Source organism: Chelonoidis abingdonii, chromosome 2 (genome assembly GCF_003597395.2).
Source record: "Chelonoidis abingdonii isolate Lonesome George chromosome 2, CheloAbing_2.0, whole genome shotgun sequence".
Lineage (NCBI taxonomy): Eukaryota > Metazoa > Chordata > Testudines > Testudinidae > Chelonoidis > Chelonoidis abingdonii.
The window spans coordinates 40,538,864-40,554,773 of NC_133770.1; the positions used below are offsets into that span (position 1 = coordinate 40,538,864).

At 42.1% G+C, this 15,910-nt stretch overlaps 2 protein-coding genes across 4 annotated transcripts in view; both read left to right on the top strand.

The window, feature by feature from the left end:
- Nucleotides 1-15,910, top strand: part of LOC116822079 (LIM zinc-binding domain-containing Nebulette) — a 460,572-nt gene that overhangs the window by 390,122 nt on the left and 54,540 nt on the right. The window lies entirely within an intron of this gene.
- LOC116830358 (nebulette-like) overlaps nt 1-15,910 on the top strand; it is a 174,488-nt gene that overhangs the window by 154,500 nt on the left and 4,078 nt on the right. The window contains exons 13-19 of one of the 2 annotated variants that reach the window (XM_032789798.2): nt 3,100-3,210; nt 3,352-3,462; nt 5,125-5,235; nt 6,136-6,246; nt 7,254-7,364; nt 7,958-8,062; nt 11,228-11,320. In XM_032789798.2, coding sequence (XP_032645689.2) covers nt 3,100-3,210; nt 3,352-3,462; nt 5,125-5,235; nt 6,136-6,246; nt 7,254-7,364; nt 7,958-8,062; nt 11,228-11,320 — 753 coding nt within the window. The remainder of the gene's footprint in view (nt 1-3,099; nt 3,211-3,351; nt 3,463-5,124; nt 5,236-6,135; nt 6,247-7,253; nt 7,365-7,957; nt 8,063-11,227; nt 11,321-15,910) is intronic. The other variant, XM_075062301.1, reaches the window with a different exon arrangement.

The window sequence follows — 15,910 nt, forward strand, 5'->3', positions numbered from 1 at the left end:
CGGGCGGTAAGAAGGAACTGAGGAGCGGCCGGGTCGGCAGGGGCATATATACGGTGCCGCAAAGGCGCCACGCCAGGGGGCGCCTGCCGACCCGCCGGGTGTTGCTAGGGGAAAATTCTTCCGACGAACGTGCACGCGGCGCGCGCACACCTACTTGGAATGAATATGAGCAAGCACTCGAAGAATAATACATTCTGGCTGGCTTTGGGTTACAAATCACTCTAGAATTTGAATGCAGGGGTAATGAAATGTTGTTATAATTATTGTACAAGTAAAGGGCAACAGACCTGTGCTTGGTGTGCCTTAAACTGAACCTCACTTGCTAAGCAGGGGGTAAGGATGCCATATACCATTGAGGATGAGAGTGGGTGAGAACAGGAGTTTCTGCCTGGTAGTGTGGACTTTGCGTAAAGGGTCCTAGACACCATTTTATCTGCCCCTCTCTAGCGTTTGAAGACAGAGCTGATTAGACTCAATTGAGAGTCCTTGTGTCTGGTTGGTGATTCCTGGACCTGACATCACTACTGAGCAGGTCTGAGGCTACGCCTTAGTACTATGTAACCCTTCTGCCAGGCCGAGTTGATAGCAGCAAGGGCCGGGTTCAGTACATAGGGGTACCCTCCCAAAAATGTAATGCAACACCAGCTCGAGCCCCCACCCAGTGACCTGGGAAAATCTTACACACACCCCTGGGTGCCTAAAAGAGGCAATACTTCCCCTCTCGCAAGCACAGAGTCTCGGTGTAGCAGAAAATGTTTAATAACATGAGGTAAATGACATCAGCATTAAATTGGGAAAACACCACAACTAGAGTTCATAGACCAAACCATGAGCAAAGACCCACCCAGCAAATTGGGCCGTGTCCTTTCCCTTTGGTTCTTGAGTCCACAACCCCAAAATCACCCCAGGTCCCAAAAGTCCAACAACCCAAAAGTCTCTGTCTCTGGTCAGTGCAGCCCCAGAGTTCAAAAGTTTATCTGCAGAGTTTTACCCCCCCAGCCTGAGTGGAAATGGGGGGAAGGGGCATGCGGAGTGTTAAGGGGCACCTTTCATGGTCTGAGGCCAACTGCCCTGCCTCTCCATGGGGTTCTGCTGCAGCCTTCACCACGAGCCGCTCTAGCCATCCCACAAACTGCTGCACTCTGCCAGCTGCTCTGCTCCACTCCACCAGCCATCCCGTGGGCCACTCCAACCATCCCAAAAACTGCTCAGCTCTGCTCCAGTCCACTCGCCGTCCCATGGGCTGCTCCAATTGTCCCACAAACTGCTCCACTTTGCCAGCCACTTAGCAATACCTTCAGGCTCCCCCACTAGTTAACACAGCACTCAATGATTTTAGCTCTTTAGTGATTTCAGCTTGTAGTAGGGGAGCCCCAGTGCTGGTGCACCATTGGCCCAAAGTAATTCAGCACAGCAGCTTGTAACTAGACTCTTAATGGAATCAAAATTAGGTTTGCTATTCAACGGTGAAGAGAGGAGGAGGTGCAACTGGTGTTTCAGACCCTCAAAAGGAGCCCGTACCACCAAGTGCAAATACCTGTCCCCAGCCTCTCTCAATTCACTGGGTTTTGGAACCCATATGCCTTGTCTAGCAAGTGCTACTTAGTTGATGGTGAGTCCCTTGGTCATAAAACAGTTCCACTGGCCTTGATTCACATAATCAGGGCAACAACACTTTATTCTTCCTGCCCCAATAACAAAGAAACTGGGGATCCCACAGCAGCCAAAGGGACCCTTTGGGCAGCTGTAGGCTCATGCTAGGCAGGGTGCGTGTGCCTATGCAAACAAGACCAGCCCCTGAAGTTCTTTTGTACAACTCGCCACAATTCACCACCAGATGTCAGGTTAGAGCTCATCCTGACACCGCTTACATCGTGTGGGAACAGTGTTGCAGAGAAAGACTACACAGAAATTGCACTGGCAGTTTGATACTGCTGTACTTCATTTCTTAAAAAGGCAATAAAACAATGTGTCTGCTCAGTTGCAATCTCTTCTGTTGGTGCCTCCTTGTGGAGAGCACTCAGCAGAGATTACATCTATTATTACAATGAGACCCACTTTCTGTAGAAACACAACTTCTTTGCGGGAGAGAGAGAGAGAGAGAATTAGTCCCCATATTAACGGGAGGATCTTCCCGATTATCATAGATGATCCTGATAATTTACTGATGTTAAAGGGAAGCTTCTTTAATGCTGGGTGTATCCTCTTTTGTTTGCCTTAGATAAAGAGCTTATAAAAGGACAAAGCATTTTGCTAAATTCTGTAAAATTCAGTAAATAAAGGAAAGCTTTAATTCATTTACTTAAGAAGCCAGCTGAAAAATATTTGCGTAAAATCTCAATATGTCTTTTAACCCACTCACTCTTTTTAAAAGGGAGTTCAGAGAGCATAAATAAAAACCTTAAATTTGGATTAAAGCATCTCTTTGCTGCACTGTCATCAGTTCACATTGCTCATCTGGGAATACAGGAGAGGACTGAGAACCAGCTGGCCCCAGCAGCCTCCACTGTGCTTTTAATTTTACATAGAGCACTTGGATACTATGGCGATAGTAGCTGCTAAATGCTGATAGATACTATCTCAATGCAGTGTCTGAGGGAAATTGAAGTCAGATGGTGGGAGTATTGTGTAACATAATTTATCAAATAGGTAAGCTACCAGCTCTTACAATAGGTATTTAGGACATCTATCCTAATTGTGATGCCATTAGTAGAATGTGGCTGAAAATGTAGTTTGCAAGCCACCAATCTATCAAAGCTGCCATCTACAGGAAAGCCCACAAAGCGAAGGTTATTGTAATGAATACATTCAAAGATCTACAATCCAAGGCCCTGATATAGATGAGGTAGTACAGTATAAGGGTGGAATGTTTTTCAAGAGCACACAGCAAAATAAAAGGCTAAATTTAAAACCTTTTCACTTTTGGTGCAACATACCTTTTGATTTGATAATTTCCAATTCTGTTTTAACTATGATAAATGTACTTCAGCTAATTCATATTTCATAGAAAATTTCAAAGAAAGCTTCAAATACTTGAGGCATATCTTTTCAAGATCTTGCACACAATTAAAGTAAAGATTTTTTTTTTTTAATCCTTAGAAAGAGTATAGAAAAGATTTGGAAGAAGGGATGAAAGGAAAAGGACTGACGGTGTTTGAAGATACTCCGGATTTGATTAGAGTGAAAAATGCAGCCCAGATACTGAATGAGGTATGTTTTGCTAGTGAAGGTTGTTAATGTAGTGGAAAGTTCAGTCTTTACAGTGCACCCTCTGGAAAATATTCTACGTTTTTGCATAATTTAAATGGAAATGCTGTACGTTTTGAAACTGGTGGAACCTATATTTTGCAGAAAGAATATAGAAAAGATCTGGAAAATGAAATAAAGGGGAAAGGAATGACACTAATTCCAGATATTCCTGACATTCGGAGAGCAAAAAGAGCATCTGAAATTGTCAGTGAGGTCAGTGGATAAAGCATTTTAAAATATTGGGATTTTTCTCAGTTTATTGGTTGCTTCAGTTAGTGAAAACTAACTAGTCTCCGCTCTATTGAAAAGAAAGCTGAATATGGTTTAATGGGCTTTTAAAGAAACATTTGCTGAAGATTTTTTTTTTAATCTTGTGTATTAAACATTTTAGTTTTTGGAACTGGATATGGGTGCGTATTGGCAAACATCTTGCAACTTACATTTATATAAATGATTAAATATATATTTGTGAAAGCTGCTTCCCAAATGTAAAGCTGTTGCTGAAGAACCATTGTTGCTTGGACCTTAAGCCTGCAATTTATTCTGTGCTCAGGGCTGGGCGCAGGGGTCCACTTGCACAGAACTTGTTTCAGGATCTGGGCCCCAGTGCTTACAGTGCTGGCCCAAGTTCACATGGTAGTTCCCTAACACCAAATCCTGGGCTTACCACCAGATCATGTAAACTTAAATCCACTTGAAGCCCTGCTTCTGTCAATGACCTTTTTGGAAATGGAACATTTATTGTGACCAGAGTGAGTGTAGGTGCATAGGGCCTGCCCTGCTTACTGCAAGTTAATGAGGATACACATAACACCCAGTACTGTCCTCTCAATTTTTTAAAAAGGGGAAGCCAGGAAGAAACATCTCCCAGTCCATCCTCAACAGGAGAGGAAAAGCAATCTTAACACTTTCACAGGTTATCTTGTCCTTTGTGAAAAAAGCATAGGGTGAGAGGTGAGGTATGTTACCACTAGGCTGATCAATTTCTGCCACTCAAAAAGAGTTCAGGAAGCAAAAGTCTTTTAGCCCAGGTTCTTGGTGCCCTACAATGTAAGAGATGAACTTTTTTAAATTAATATGAGGGTATAGTCAATGTTCATTGAGCCATATAACTTTGGCTAGAAAAGAAAGAAAATTTATTTATTTTTGATCTGATTGTTTTCAGTAGGTGGAAGAACACCAAAATAGAAAGGAGTGCTCAGTATGGAATAGCTAAGAGCATAACTTATTTGCTTTTTTTATCAAACAGTAGAACTAAAACCAATATATGTAGTGTCTCAATATTTTAATTCCATATGTTTATGAATGAGGGATGTATATTCTTTGGGTGTGATGAAGATGAAACAGTCATTGACATTTATGATTACCAGATATTTATAATGTATAGAACTGAAAAACCAAAGATCATGTAAGTATTGCCATTTGTCTAAAGAGTGTGGTTCAGCAAAGACCTCAGATCAGATTAGTAAATTACAACTTTTTTGCTACAAGAGCTCACTGGAAACACCTTTGTACCTCATTAGATTTCTATCACAGACCTTTCATAAATAAATTATTTTCTTAAAAGCAGATTATGCTTGTATTGGGAAGACCTCACACACAGCTTGTTACATTACATTCCATAGAGTTTTAAAAAATTCCTTGGAAGATAGTCACTGCTATTTATATGGCCTGATTTTCAGACCACATTTTTGTGGCTGCAGTTTTGAACTTGTGGTGAAATAGCTGCCACAGTTTTGCTTCTACAGTTTGGTTTCCAGGCAGTTCGTTTCAGGTGTAAGGTTATGTCTACAAAAAAGGAGCTCTAGTTTGAAAATCTCCCCTCTAAATATGTGGTTATAGTACATCTGATTATTTGAAACTGTATCTTCACAGAAAGAATACAAGAAAGACCTGGAGACTGAAATTAAAGGGAGGGGCATGCAAGTGGGCACAGACACCCCTGAGATACAACGGGCCACAAAAGCTTCTGAAATTGCAAGCCAGGTTAGTACAGTATTTGGTGGAAGCTTTTAATTCAACAGAATATAATAGCTAACTTTATTAGGAGTTCTGCTTTGTGACAAATCAGCACAGTAATGCATCAAATATGTTAGGTTTCACAAAATTCATGGTCATGAGCAGGGGTGGTTCCAGGCACCAGCATGCCAAGCGTGTGCTTGGGGCGGCAAGCCACGGGGGGCGCTCTGCCAGTCGCCGCTAGGGCGTCAGGCAGGCTGCCTTCGACGGCATGCCTGCAGAGGGTCCGCTGGTCCCGCAGCTTCGGCGGACCTCCCACAGGTGGGCCGCCAAATCCGTGGGACCAGGGACCTCCTGCAGGCAAGCCGCCGAAGGCAGCCTGCCTGCCGTGCTTGGGGCGGCAAAATACCTAGAGCTGATTAGAGTTTGGTGTGACACATTCCATCTCCCGGGAAAAGGTGAAAGTTGCATTACTTATTAACATCATGATCAGGAGCTGCACCTGCTACCTTGACTAGTTTTGGGGCCTTAAAATAGAGTGCTGCTTGTTTGGCTAGAACTAGATGATAAATGGATGCAGAGAGAGGGAAAATGCTTAAGGCCCTGCAGCCTTGATCTTGCACAGTCAGAGGAAGGGATTCATATCTACACAAGCCTCCAATCAGGACTGTGAAAATGGAAGAGAGAGACTGAGATAAAAGGCTGCATGAAATTTTAGATAATGGTATTCTTAAAAGGATGTTTTAAGCTGGCAACAAGTGGAATATAGATATACAGTAGGTAGACCCCACAGAGCTAATGCTATTAATATAAAAGCCATTTGGTATTATAAGGATTCTATTCAATGAAGGCGCACAGATGAAAGCAGGATCCATATAAAGCTTTGGCTCTTGTACATCTGAGTATTGCCAATCTTATTCTTCACAGAAAGAATACAAGAAAGACCTAGAGACTGAAATTAAAGGGAAGGGGATGCGAGTAGGCACAGATACCCCTGAGATACAACGAGCCAAGAAAGCTTCTAAAATTGCAAGCCAGGTGGGTACAGAATGAAACATGTACATTATATTAAAAGTAAAATACAATAAGACTTTTAAATATATGTAACTCTAGAGCCCTCGTGGGCAAGATAGAGTTTGTTCTGCAGGCAGCTCTGGCCAAGAGAAGACGTGCACAGGAATGCAGCAGGGAAAGAACCTGTTTCAACCCCCCAGAGTGAACACACACACACACCAGAATAGTACAATGAATATAGCAAAGGGATATATTTATTTACAGAGGGATGAAAGGAGGAAACAACAGGGAAAAGTATAGGGGGGGCGGTAAAACAGGGTTGCATTCAACTCAAGGCCCCACAGGCCCAGTGGTACCACAGTCTGAAAGGGGCAGACTCCAAGCAATGTGTCTGCAAACAGAGTTCAGGAGCCCTGGGCAAAGTTCCAGTCCAGTGGTGAGTCGTGGGTGCTCTTGGTCATTGTCAGTGCCAGTGAACTTCCCCCAACAACCCCTCTGGTGCCCTTTTCTGCTGCTTTCTGCAAAGCCACACAGAGAGACAACCTTCCCGCTTAACTAGCTAATGGCCTCCCTCCTTATTCCCAGTGCAAAATCACAAGCCCCAGTACTCACAGCCCCATGCAGCTCTGGTTTGTCCTTCTCAGGTGATTCCTCCCTGTCACAGGATGCAGATCTCCAGATGCATACACGTCATTCTCCCCTCTCTCTGCTGCTTCCCATCCTCAAACAGCACTTCCTCCTTCTGGAACAATCAACACTTCCCCTCTCAGGAAAAAAGTTTAAAGGGGCCGTGATCTCTAAACCCCAATGGGATTACACACACATATATATAAAGTCATGTTGAAAGTTGACTGATCTAAGCACAGCTTGCAAAAAAACTAGATTGTACAGCTACAGCCCATTGTTTGGAATCCAATCAGTGTGACAAGAATAGCTCTGAAGATAGCACACAAATTACAGGTACTGCAGAACCTACACTAAAGGTTAGGAGTTTTGTAGATGTTAGGATTATGAAGTTATGGCTTTTGCAGAAAGAATACAAGAAAGATCTGGAGACTGAAATTAAAGGGAAGGGGATGCAAGTGGGCACAGATACTCCTGACATACGAAGAGCCAAAAGAGCTTCTGAAATTGCAAGCCAGGTGAGTACAGAATGAAGGTTAATTAAGTGTTTTCACTAGGCACACCTTGTGCAGTGTATGCTGCATTACCTCTTATTAATTAGAGGAATCCATTAGAGGAATATATTTACATGTCGAAGCCACAGTTTTGGGGCCTGATTTTCATTTACACTAAGGACTTGTCTACATTTAAAGCACTGCAGCTGTACTGCTGTAGTGTTTCAGTGAAGACATTAGCTATGCCAATGGGAGGAGTTCTCCCATCAGCGTAGGTACTCCACCCCTCTGAGAGGTGGTAACTAGGTCAACCGGAAAATTCTCCCATCCACCTAGAGCTGTCTACACTGGGGGTTATGTTGGTTTAACTGTGTTGATTAGAGATGTGGACTTTTCACACCCCTTAAGCAACATAGTTTATACCAACCTAATTTTCTAAAGTGGATTAGGCCTAAAGTCCCTTTACACTACTCAGGCAATTTAAAGGAGCCGTTAATTGGGACTAAATTATTTACAACCATTTTAACGCGCTTTTACATTATCAGAGTGAATACACATTTTGGATGTTCTAGCCATAAGCAAAGATGACATGCACATGGTAAAATGGTGTTTTTCAGAAAATGTACAAAGATGAAGCAGGGAAGATGCTCTGTAACTACTGTACCATACCAGATACTCCAGAAATTGAGAGGATTAAGAATACTCAGAAAAACATCAGTTCAGTGAGTAGCAGCAGTTCTGCTTTTAGAAGTAATTTTTCACATATATTCAGTGTGAAATGAGTTCTCTTGTGTCCTGGCATAAAATGGGAATGTTCAAGTAATTGTCCTTCAACCATATGCATAGTTTTGCAATGGCAAACACCATATCGCTATTTCTTTTAGAAAGAACACCTATCTTTGCTAGACTTGACACTAATATTTTGAATAACTAAATCACTGATAAAAAGAACAGGAGTACTTGTGGCACCTTAGACCAAGACTCAATTATTTTTAACCGAAGAATTTTTTTTATGAACTCCTGAAGATGGCTTTATTACAAACTGTGTGTAAAAAGGAGCAGAAACCTGGAGCGGCACCATTGTAAGTATAGTTTTGTCATTTAGTTATGGTCTAAAACTAGAAGAAACCCTGACTTAAAAATATTAGTTCAATAGTTTTATGTTACATTGGACAAGAGATGGGTTTTTTACTTTATGCTAGATCCAAGTTTTAGTTTACCATTAAATAAAAATTATAATGGCTCAGATTCCTAAACTTTCTCACTTTGTTGCCTATGTATTCAGTCCTCTTCACTTTTGCATGTTCATTAGTTTTGCTGTATGTAATACTCACTGTACTTCTAATCTAATAGTGGTTTCCCAAAAGAGAAAATGAATACAAGGAATTTAGTTTATGTAACCAAGGACTGTCCAGTTATTTATGATTCTGGCTGACTCTTTGTAAAGGTCAGGAGGATGTCTGCTGGCTAATGTACTAATTTCCCAATCATTACCTCAGAAAGAACCAGTTGTCCAGAGGTAAAGGAATTCTATTAAAGCTGGTATTGTAAATTAACTTATGTTTTATTCCAACAAAATTTCAACATATAAACAATGTTGCTTGAAATTTTTACCACTATCTGACCAGAGAAGTGAAATTCCTGAGTATTGCACATCATTTTAGCTGCTCAACTACATTTCACTTCACGAACAGGCTTTCTGCTAAATCTTTGTTCAGTTTAGCTATATCACCCTCAACATTGCAGCATCAGAGGTGGAAGCAGGGGCCTTCAGGGAATGGAGAGAAGAGAAGCCTCTGAGATAGGTTTGGGCAGTGGAGGCTCATGTAGCATCTTCCTGACATCTCTACTACTCCAAGTGACTGCTGTTGGGAATAGTCTCTTCTCTTTTCAGAGAAGGGATTTTGAAGCAGTGTACCTACTGCTTTCTAATACTATTTGCTGATGGGCTCAGCTGCCTCAGTTCTTGGCTTGCCATATTTGCTCCTTCATGCTGTTCGTTGCCTCATGTTTGAACATTGCTGTGCAATGTATTAGGGAGCCATGTTTCACGCTATGGCTCATGTTACAATAACACAGTAACGTGCTAAATTCAAACACAAAAGGTAACAAAGGGAAACCTGAGCTAGGCTCTCCCTGAATCCCGTCTCCTGGCCCCATTCTTCCCCAGCAGTTGTCAGCGGGGGGAGGGCAGCAGCTGGACTCAGAGCCATACAATCAATCTGCCATTGCTTGGAGGAGTTTTGGCAAGCCTCAAAGTCCTGGAGCCTCCTAGGAAATTCCAGTAACTCTGTAGCCAGCATGAGCCTGCAACACTGTGGCTTTTTAAAAAAATGCCCCCTTATATTTAGCTAATTATTTAACAAAAGCATATACCTTTATTTCTGAGATAAAAGTTCTGAACTCTGTCTCTTAACTGCACCCTCTCTCTGTGCAACCAGCCCATAACTGGGAAAATATGTTAATATACTATTGGCTCATTCTCTTTACCTTCTGACCTTTTAGTTTCCTGTACAGCTTAGGTTAATAAAGGTAAGTTATTAAGCAATCTAGTGCTAAATAACTAGGGGTGGTACTAGAGGCAACCACACTAAAGAAAAATTGGGACATTCTTTGATCCTCCTTTTATTTATGTTTCTCATTAGTTTGGCAGTGTCTCACACCTGGACTTTGTTAGGGTTAAAGAGACGGAGTTCCTTCTCTGGCTAAAGAGGACAAAACAAACAGCTAGCTTTGCAGATAGAATCAGTGCTTCTTTTTGTCTGCCAGATGGAAGTGCTTCCTTTAGCGCAACTTGCTCCAAGTGATATGTCAGATCATTTACAGTAGGATCTTAACGGCACAGTCATCTGTTTCATAGTAAAATTCATGTTCCAATATGTTTTATAACTCTTGATGGAGGAAGAAACAACATATTTTAGTTTAATGAGTACTGTATGTAAATCTCTTTATCTCATTTTAACAAGTTTATGCTTTTTAACAATTTTAAAGTACTTACTCATGAGCTGTCTCTCTTTTCACATGGTAAAATTCTACATAGCTGAAGATTTTATTACATTAAAAATCAAATATGTACATGTTTCACTCTCATCTGAAATACCGGGTAATACTGTTCACACTAGCCCAAAAGGCCAGTGCCAAATTAAGAGTTCAGAGGAGTGAAGCAAGAATGATTTAGTTCATGGACAAACGCTCCTATGAAGATAGATTGAAAAGATTGAGGATTGTTTGCCATAGAGAGGAGGTGAGTAAGAGGGGACATTATAAAAGTAAACAGAAGGTAGACTGGAAGCTTTTGATCTCCTCGTCCCATAAGACAAGAACAAAGTGACAGCTAATGATATTGAAAGGTGCTAAATTCAAAATTCTAGCATAAATAAAGGAATGCTTTTCACAAAATGTGTAATTACACTGTGGAACTCATTGCCACAGAATGTCTTTGTGACCCAGAATTTAGCAATATGGATGACAAGAATATCCAGAGTTGTTATAATTAATACTAAAAAAAAAAAAGGGTTTTGAAAGGATATAAAAGCCTCATGCTTTAGAGTTTAAGCCCATGTGCAGGTTCTGGTCTAAAATCTATTATTATTTAAAGTTAAAATCATTAATACAAAATCTGTAAGAAATTGAGATCAAAAGGATGATGATGATGATGATAGATTACCTGGCTTACCTGTGGCTGTTAAAAGGTACAGAAAGATAGCTGACCTTTTACTAATGTTAGTGATGATTGAGCTGATTTTTGAAAAATTAAAATATTTGCTTTTCTTGAGTTATAGTCAGACAAGGTTAGAACTTGGAAAATTGCCTAGGTCTTTTTTTTGAGAACTGGTGCTTGCATTCCTAAGTGGCTCATAATTATTTTTTTCTTTTTGTATATGAAGGTATTTTATAAGAAGGAAGTAGGCTCTGGCACACCAGTCAAAGAGACTCCTGAGATTGAACGAGTAAAGAAAAATCAGCAGAATATTAGTTCAGTAAGTGTTAGCAACATTAATTATCCTTCCCAAGAGCAAAGTGTGGTCAATTTTTTTTTCATTTTGTTTATTATAAATATTACCTTTTCCTATCCTCACCTTATTCAAATGCTACTCCATCAGATTTCCAAGGGTTATAGCGCTACATTAACATGGTATTGGGGCTACACGACTCCAAAAGTAATGTTTAATTTGGATGTGTCATCATTAATGGGAAATAGATCTTTTTAAAATTAAATATATGATGACAGGATTTCATCTTTCAAAAAACAAGCAAACACCTTAACCATTTTCGCTATTGCTGATTTAGAATAAATTCCAGCTACAACTTGCAGCTTAGAAAAATGTCTTATTAAGAAAACTTGTTCCTCTTAAAAGTTGCTGCCAAGCTCATACGCTTTAACCGGTTGTTTGATATACTGTGCCAGAAGAGGCTTTGGGAGAAAACTGAGGATTTGTGGTTACTGTTGAAGACAAGTTATGCAGGTGGAGCTGATGAGATTGGTCCTTTAAATGAGTTTGTTTAGCTATGGCTGCTTGAGAATCTTAGGCATGCCAACCACCATTTGAAAGAACTATCAAAATGGCAGCTTCTTCGAAGCAAGATATACTTTTCAGTTAAAAGTTAAAAAATGTGGTAATTTGGAGAAAGATTTGAGGTCAGCTATCACGAAATAAGAAAAGGCACCTGTATCATACATGTGCCTATGCATTTTTGCACACTGACTGCTGGGATCACTCTTAAAAATGTGGTCAATTACATGACATCTCTCGCAACTGAACACTTTTTTTTTTAATAAAAAGCAAACTGCTGCAAGTAATAGAGTCATTGCAGGAGTGTGGTATTTTTATCTGCTTCTCATAGGAAATAGAATATTTTTTAACATCTATTGTACTAGAATTTCAGTCTTTACTGATTACAGGGTCAGCTGTTTACTGTGTCCCCTCCCCACTGTGGCCAGAGGTCACTCTGCAGCACTCCACTTCTGTTTCCCTCTTGGTTCCTATGGCACCTCCCAGGGGTACCCTTGCTGTCATCTGCCCCTAGCATGAGGAAGCCTTCTCTGTGGCTGCAGGGGGTCAGCTCTCCAATTGCACCAGCCACGGGCAACACAAGCAGTCCCCTTTAGGCCTGGCAGGCCCAGCTGTCTCTCTGCAGATAGTGGTAGGCACACTCTGGCATCTGCCTGGAGTGTCCAGCCCCATATCCACTGGACATTCATGATATTCACAGATCTGCAGCCCTCAAAGAAGCAGTAAACATGAGCTTGCTAGCTTCACTTCAGATCACTGCTCTGCTTAACACACAGCACTTAGATCTGTGTATAGTGAAAATAAGCAAAAGTTTATTTAACAAAAAGAAGAGATTCAAACGATAGCAAGTAGAAATGTTGGAAACAAATGGTTACATATAAAATCAAATCTTAACATGTGTTCTAGAACTGAGAGTTTTATAACTAGGTACTTTCATGTGATATTGAATAAAGATCACCCCAAAGTCCTTCCAGAGTTTTTCAGCCAGGCCTGGCCATGATCCTTTTTTCGTGAGACAAAACATGCTGCCAGTTTGTCCCCTACGTAAAGTGCACTGTATATCTCTTTGTAACCCCTGGTATGTCAAAACAGTCCTTTCATCTTTATTAATAAACTGGACATGCTCCTGCTGTGTGTTACTTCCTATAGATTTCGCAATCTCCTGTTGATTTTGCAGTCTTGATTAACTGGTGGCTCAGTACGCAAATAGACTTACATCATGAGACGCACAATACACAGTGACCAGTCAGAGAGATAAGCATCTAATATACCCTGCCTAAACGGAACCTGTCTGAGGCATGTCACCTCCTGGTGACCTCCCTTTAACTTCAAGGCTTTAAGAACTTAATTTTCAGTATAGATACACAAGTTCTTAAATGTTATCTGTACCTACATTTTACAAGGATTACAATAACCATTGGATTAGGAGTCGCAGCCGTGTTAGTCTGTATCTGCAAAAAGAACAAGAGTACTTGTGGCACCTTAGAGACTAAGAAATTTATTTCAGCATGAGCTTTCGTGGGCTACAGCTCACTTCTTCAGATGCACAGAATGGAACATATAGGCCTGGTCTACACTACGCGTTTAAACCGATTTTAGCAGCGTTAAACCGATTTAACGCAGCACCTGTCCACACTACGAGGCCCTTTATATCGATATAAAGGGCTCTTTACATCAGTTTCTGTACTCCTCCCCGACAAGAGAAGTAGCGCTAAAATCGTTAAAAGCACTTTTTTATGATTGATTGCCATGGGTTGGGATGCTCGCGCCGTGTTACTGGGAAAGTTGGTACAGTGTTGGGGAATGGGGGATCTCACGGATTCCTGAGCGCTCCTGGGTACTACAAGCCTTTGCAGAAGGCTTTGGGCAAGATTACTTGATCCGTCTCCACCATGGAGAACTTTACCACGCATGCTGTGCAGTATCGAGTTATCATGCTGAAAAGCTGTGGTTTATGTTGTGTGTGGAGTTAAGAAATCGTTTCTTTATTCGCTCTGTTATTCAGCGGTGGTATTGTTATGTACGGCTGAATCAAGAGATTTAATAGGGACAGAGAATGCATTTTCCTACTGGGCTGTTGCCTTAAGATCTTCTTCTGTAGCAACGGGGGGGAGGGGGGAGCGCCTGATCTTTTTTGCGTTGCTAGAGGAATCTTTCCGTACAACGCGTGGGGGAGGAAGGGGGTGGTGATTAGCGTATTTTTCATGATACCGCTGCGGTGGGCGGTGGACAGCATATCCTTTGATGGATGGGGGTGGTTTCTGCTTGCTGAGTTAAAGGAAAGAAGTCAGAGGGCTGTGTAGATGAGGTGGAGAAGCGAAGGCAATGGCGTTACCATGGCGCATTGCCAGCTGTTCTGTGCTGGACCTGCATTCTGTGAGATTGACTAAACGAGCCGCAGCACTCATATTAGATGAATGTGCCTTGTAGTGAAATAATGTGCTATGTAAGGAAACCTTGTTCTGTAAAATCTATCTTTTAAACTTCTCTCCTTTTCCCGCCTTCTGCCGCTGCAAGTTTTTCAAGCCTCCTACTCCATCGAAGGCCTGCTCGTTACGGCGGAGACAAGAAGATGCGAGACGAAATGTTTCTTGGTCATGAGTAACCCGCAAGAAAGGCTTTCACTGAATGGTGGAAAGGAGGTGTGCAAGGTTAGAAGAGCCAGTGAGATGAGAAGGAGGGTCACAACGGAGGATGGGGTTTTGTTCTGACGTTGGATAGGGATGACGTTGAGATGATGATTGTGCAGGCGGTAGTTCGAGGTCTTTGTAGGCAGGAGATCAGGCGGGTGGGCGGGATGGACGTGGGCTGCTGTGATCACTGATCCTCGACGTCTCGGTGGAGCTTCAGGAGGCAGGGGTCCAGTTCGCTGCAGCCCTGTGTAACCACCCTCACCATTACGTTCATATTTCCTCCCCGACGTGTAGATGCTTGGGGGAAGGCTTCGGTGCACTGGCCTCACCCGTGGACGTCATAAAGGTGTTTCTTAATTAAATGTGTTAATGGCCTTGTTCCTTCCTCTATCTCCTCCCAACCAACGCGGTGTCGTTCTCTGCCTTTTTTTATGACTTTTGATTGGGATTCATGATTTTTAAATGTAGTGACTTTATTTCTTAAGCAGGTAACGAAGGGGAGGTGGGTTTGTTACAGGATGATTAAAAGAAACTTTTTTAACGAATAGTGCCTTTATTTCCTTAGCAAGCTGTTATGATGGGGGGTGGTTGTTACAGGGAAGGAGTAATAAGGAGGGAGGGTTTATGGAAGGGGAACAATCACAGCAGTCAACTAGCTGGCCGCTGATGAAATCATTTTCAAGCTTCGTTGTGCGCGACCGCTTCGTGGTGTGCTCTTCTATGACCTGTGTGCTGGTTGGGGTATCAGTGGCCAGCTGATTTGCCTCAGCCTCCCACCCGCCATAAGGTTCCCCCTTACTCTTGCTCAGAGAATTGTGGAGACGCAAAGAGCATACAAGGGGCATGGTTTGGCGACGTCTAAGGAGTGAATAATTGTGTGCGCGCCTTTAAGACGGCCGAAATGCAATTCTCCACCATCCTGCATTGCTGAGCCTGTTAGATTGAACAACTGCTGACCACTGCCAGGCTGCTGTGTGATGGCTTCATGACATTGGCTCAAGGGGATAGGTGGGTCACCCAGGTCACTATGGCATTCAAAATCCCCAACTTGTCTTTTTCTGGTCTGGGAGTAATTCCTTTGCTGCGCGTTTAAACAGACAGTGCTTCTGAACCGGGAGTCATGAACCTTCCTGGTCATCACGTGGCTGTTGGTTGTGAACGGCTGGTGATCACAGTTGCTTGCGCCCATTGAAAAGTCCCATTGCGGATAATATGGTGCCCTGGTTCTCTGTCCAAGATAGTATGGTTCAATCTATGGCCCCCACATTAGGATCCCATTGCGCAAAGCCATCCACTACGCCTGCATGTTTCCAGAGTCAAAACCTTTGTGTAGCAGGGCTTAATGATTGCTTTGGCTACTTGCTTTAGGCCACACAGTGATTTCCACTCAATTAATTCCCGACGACAGTAGTGTCTGCCTTGC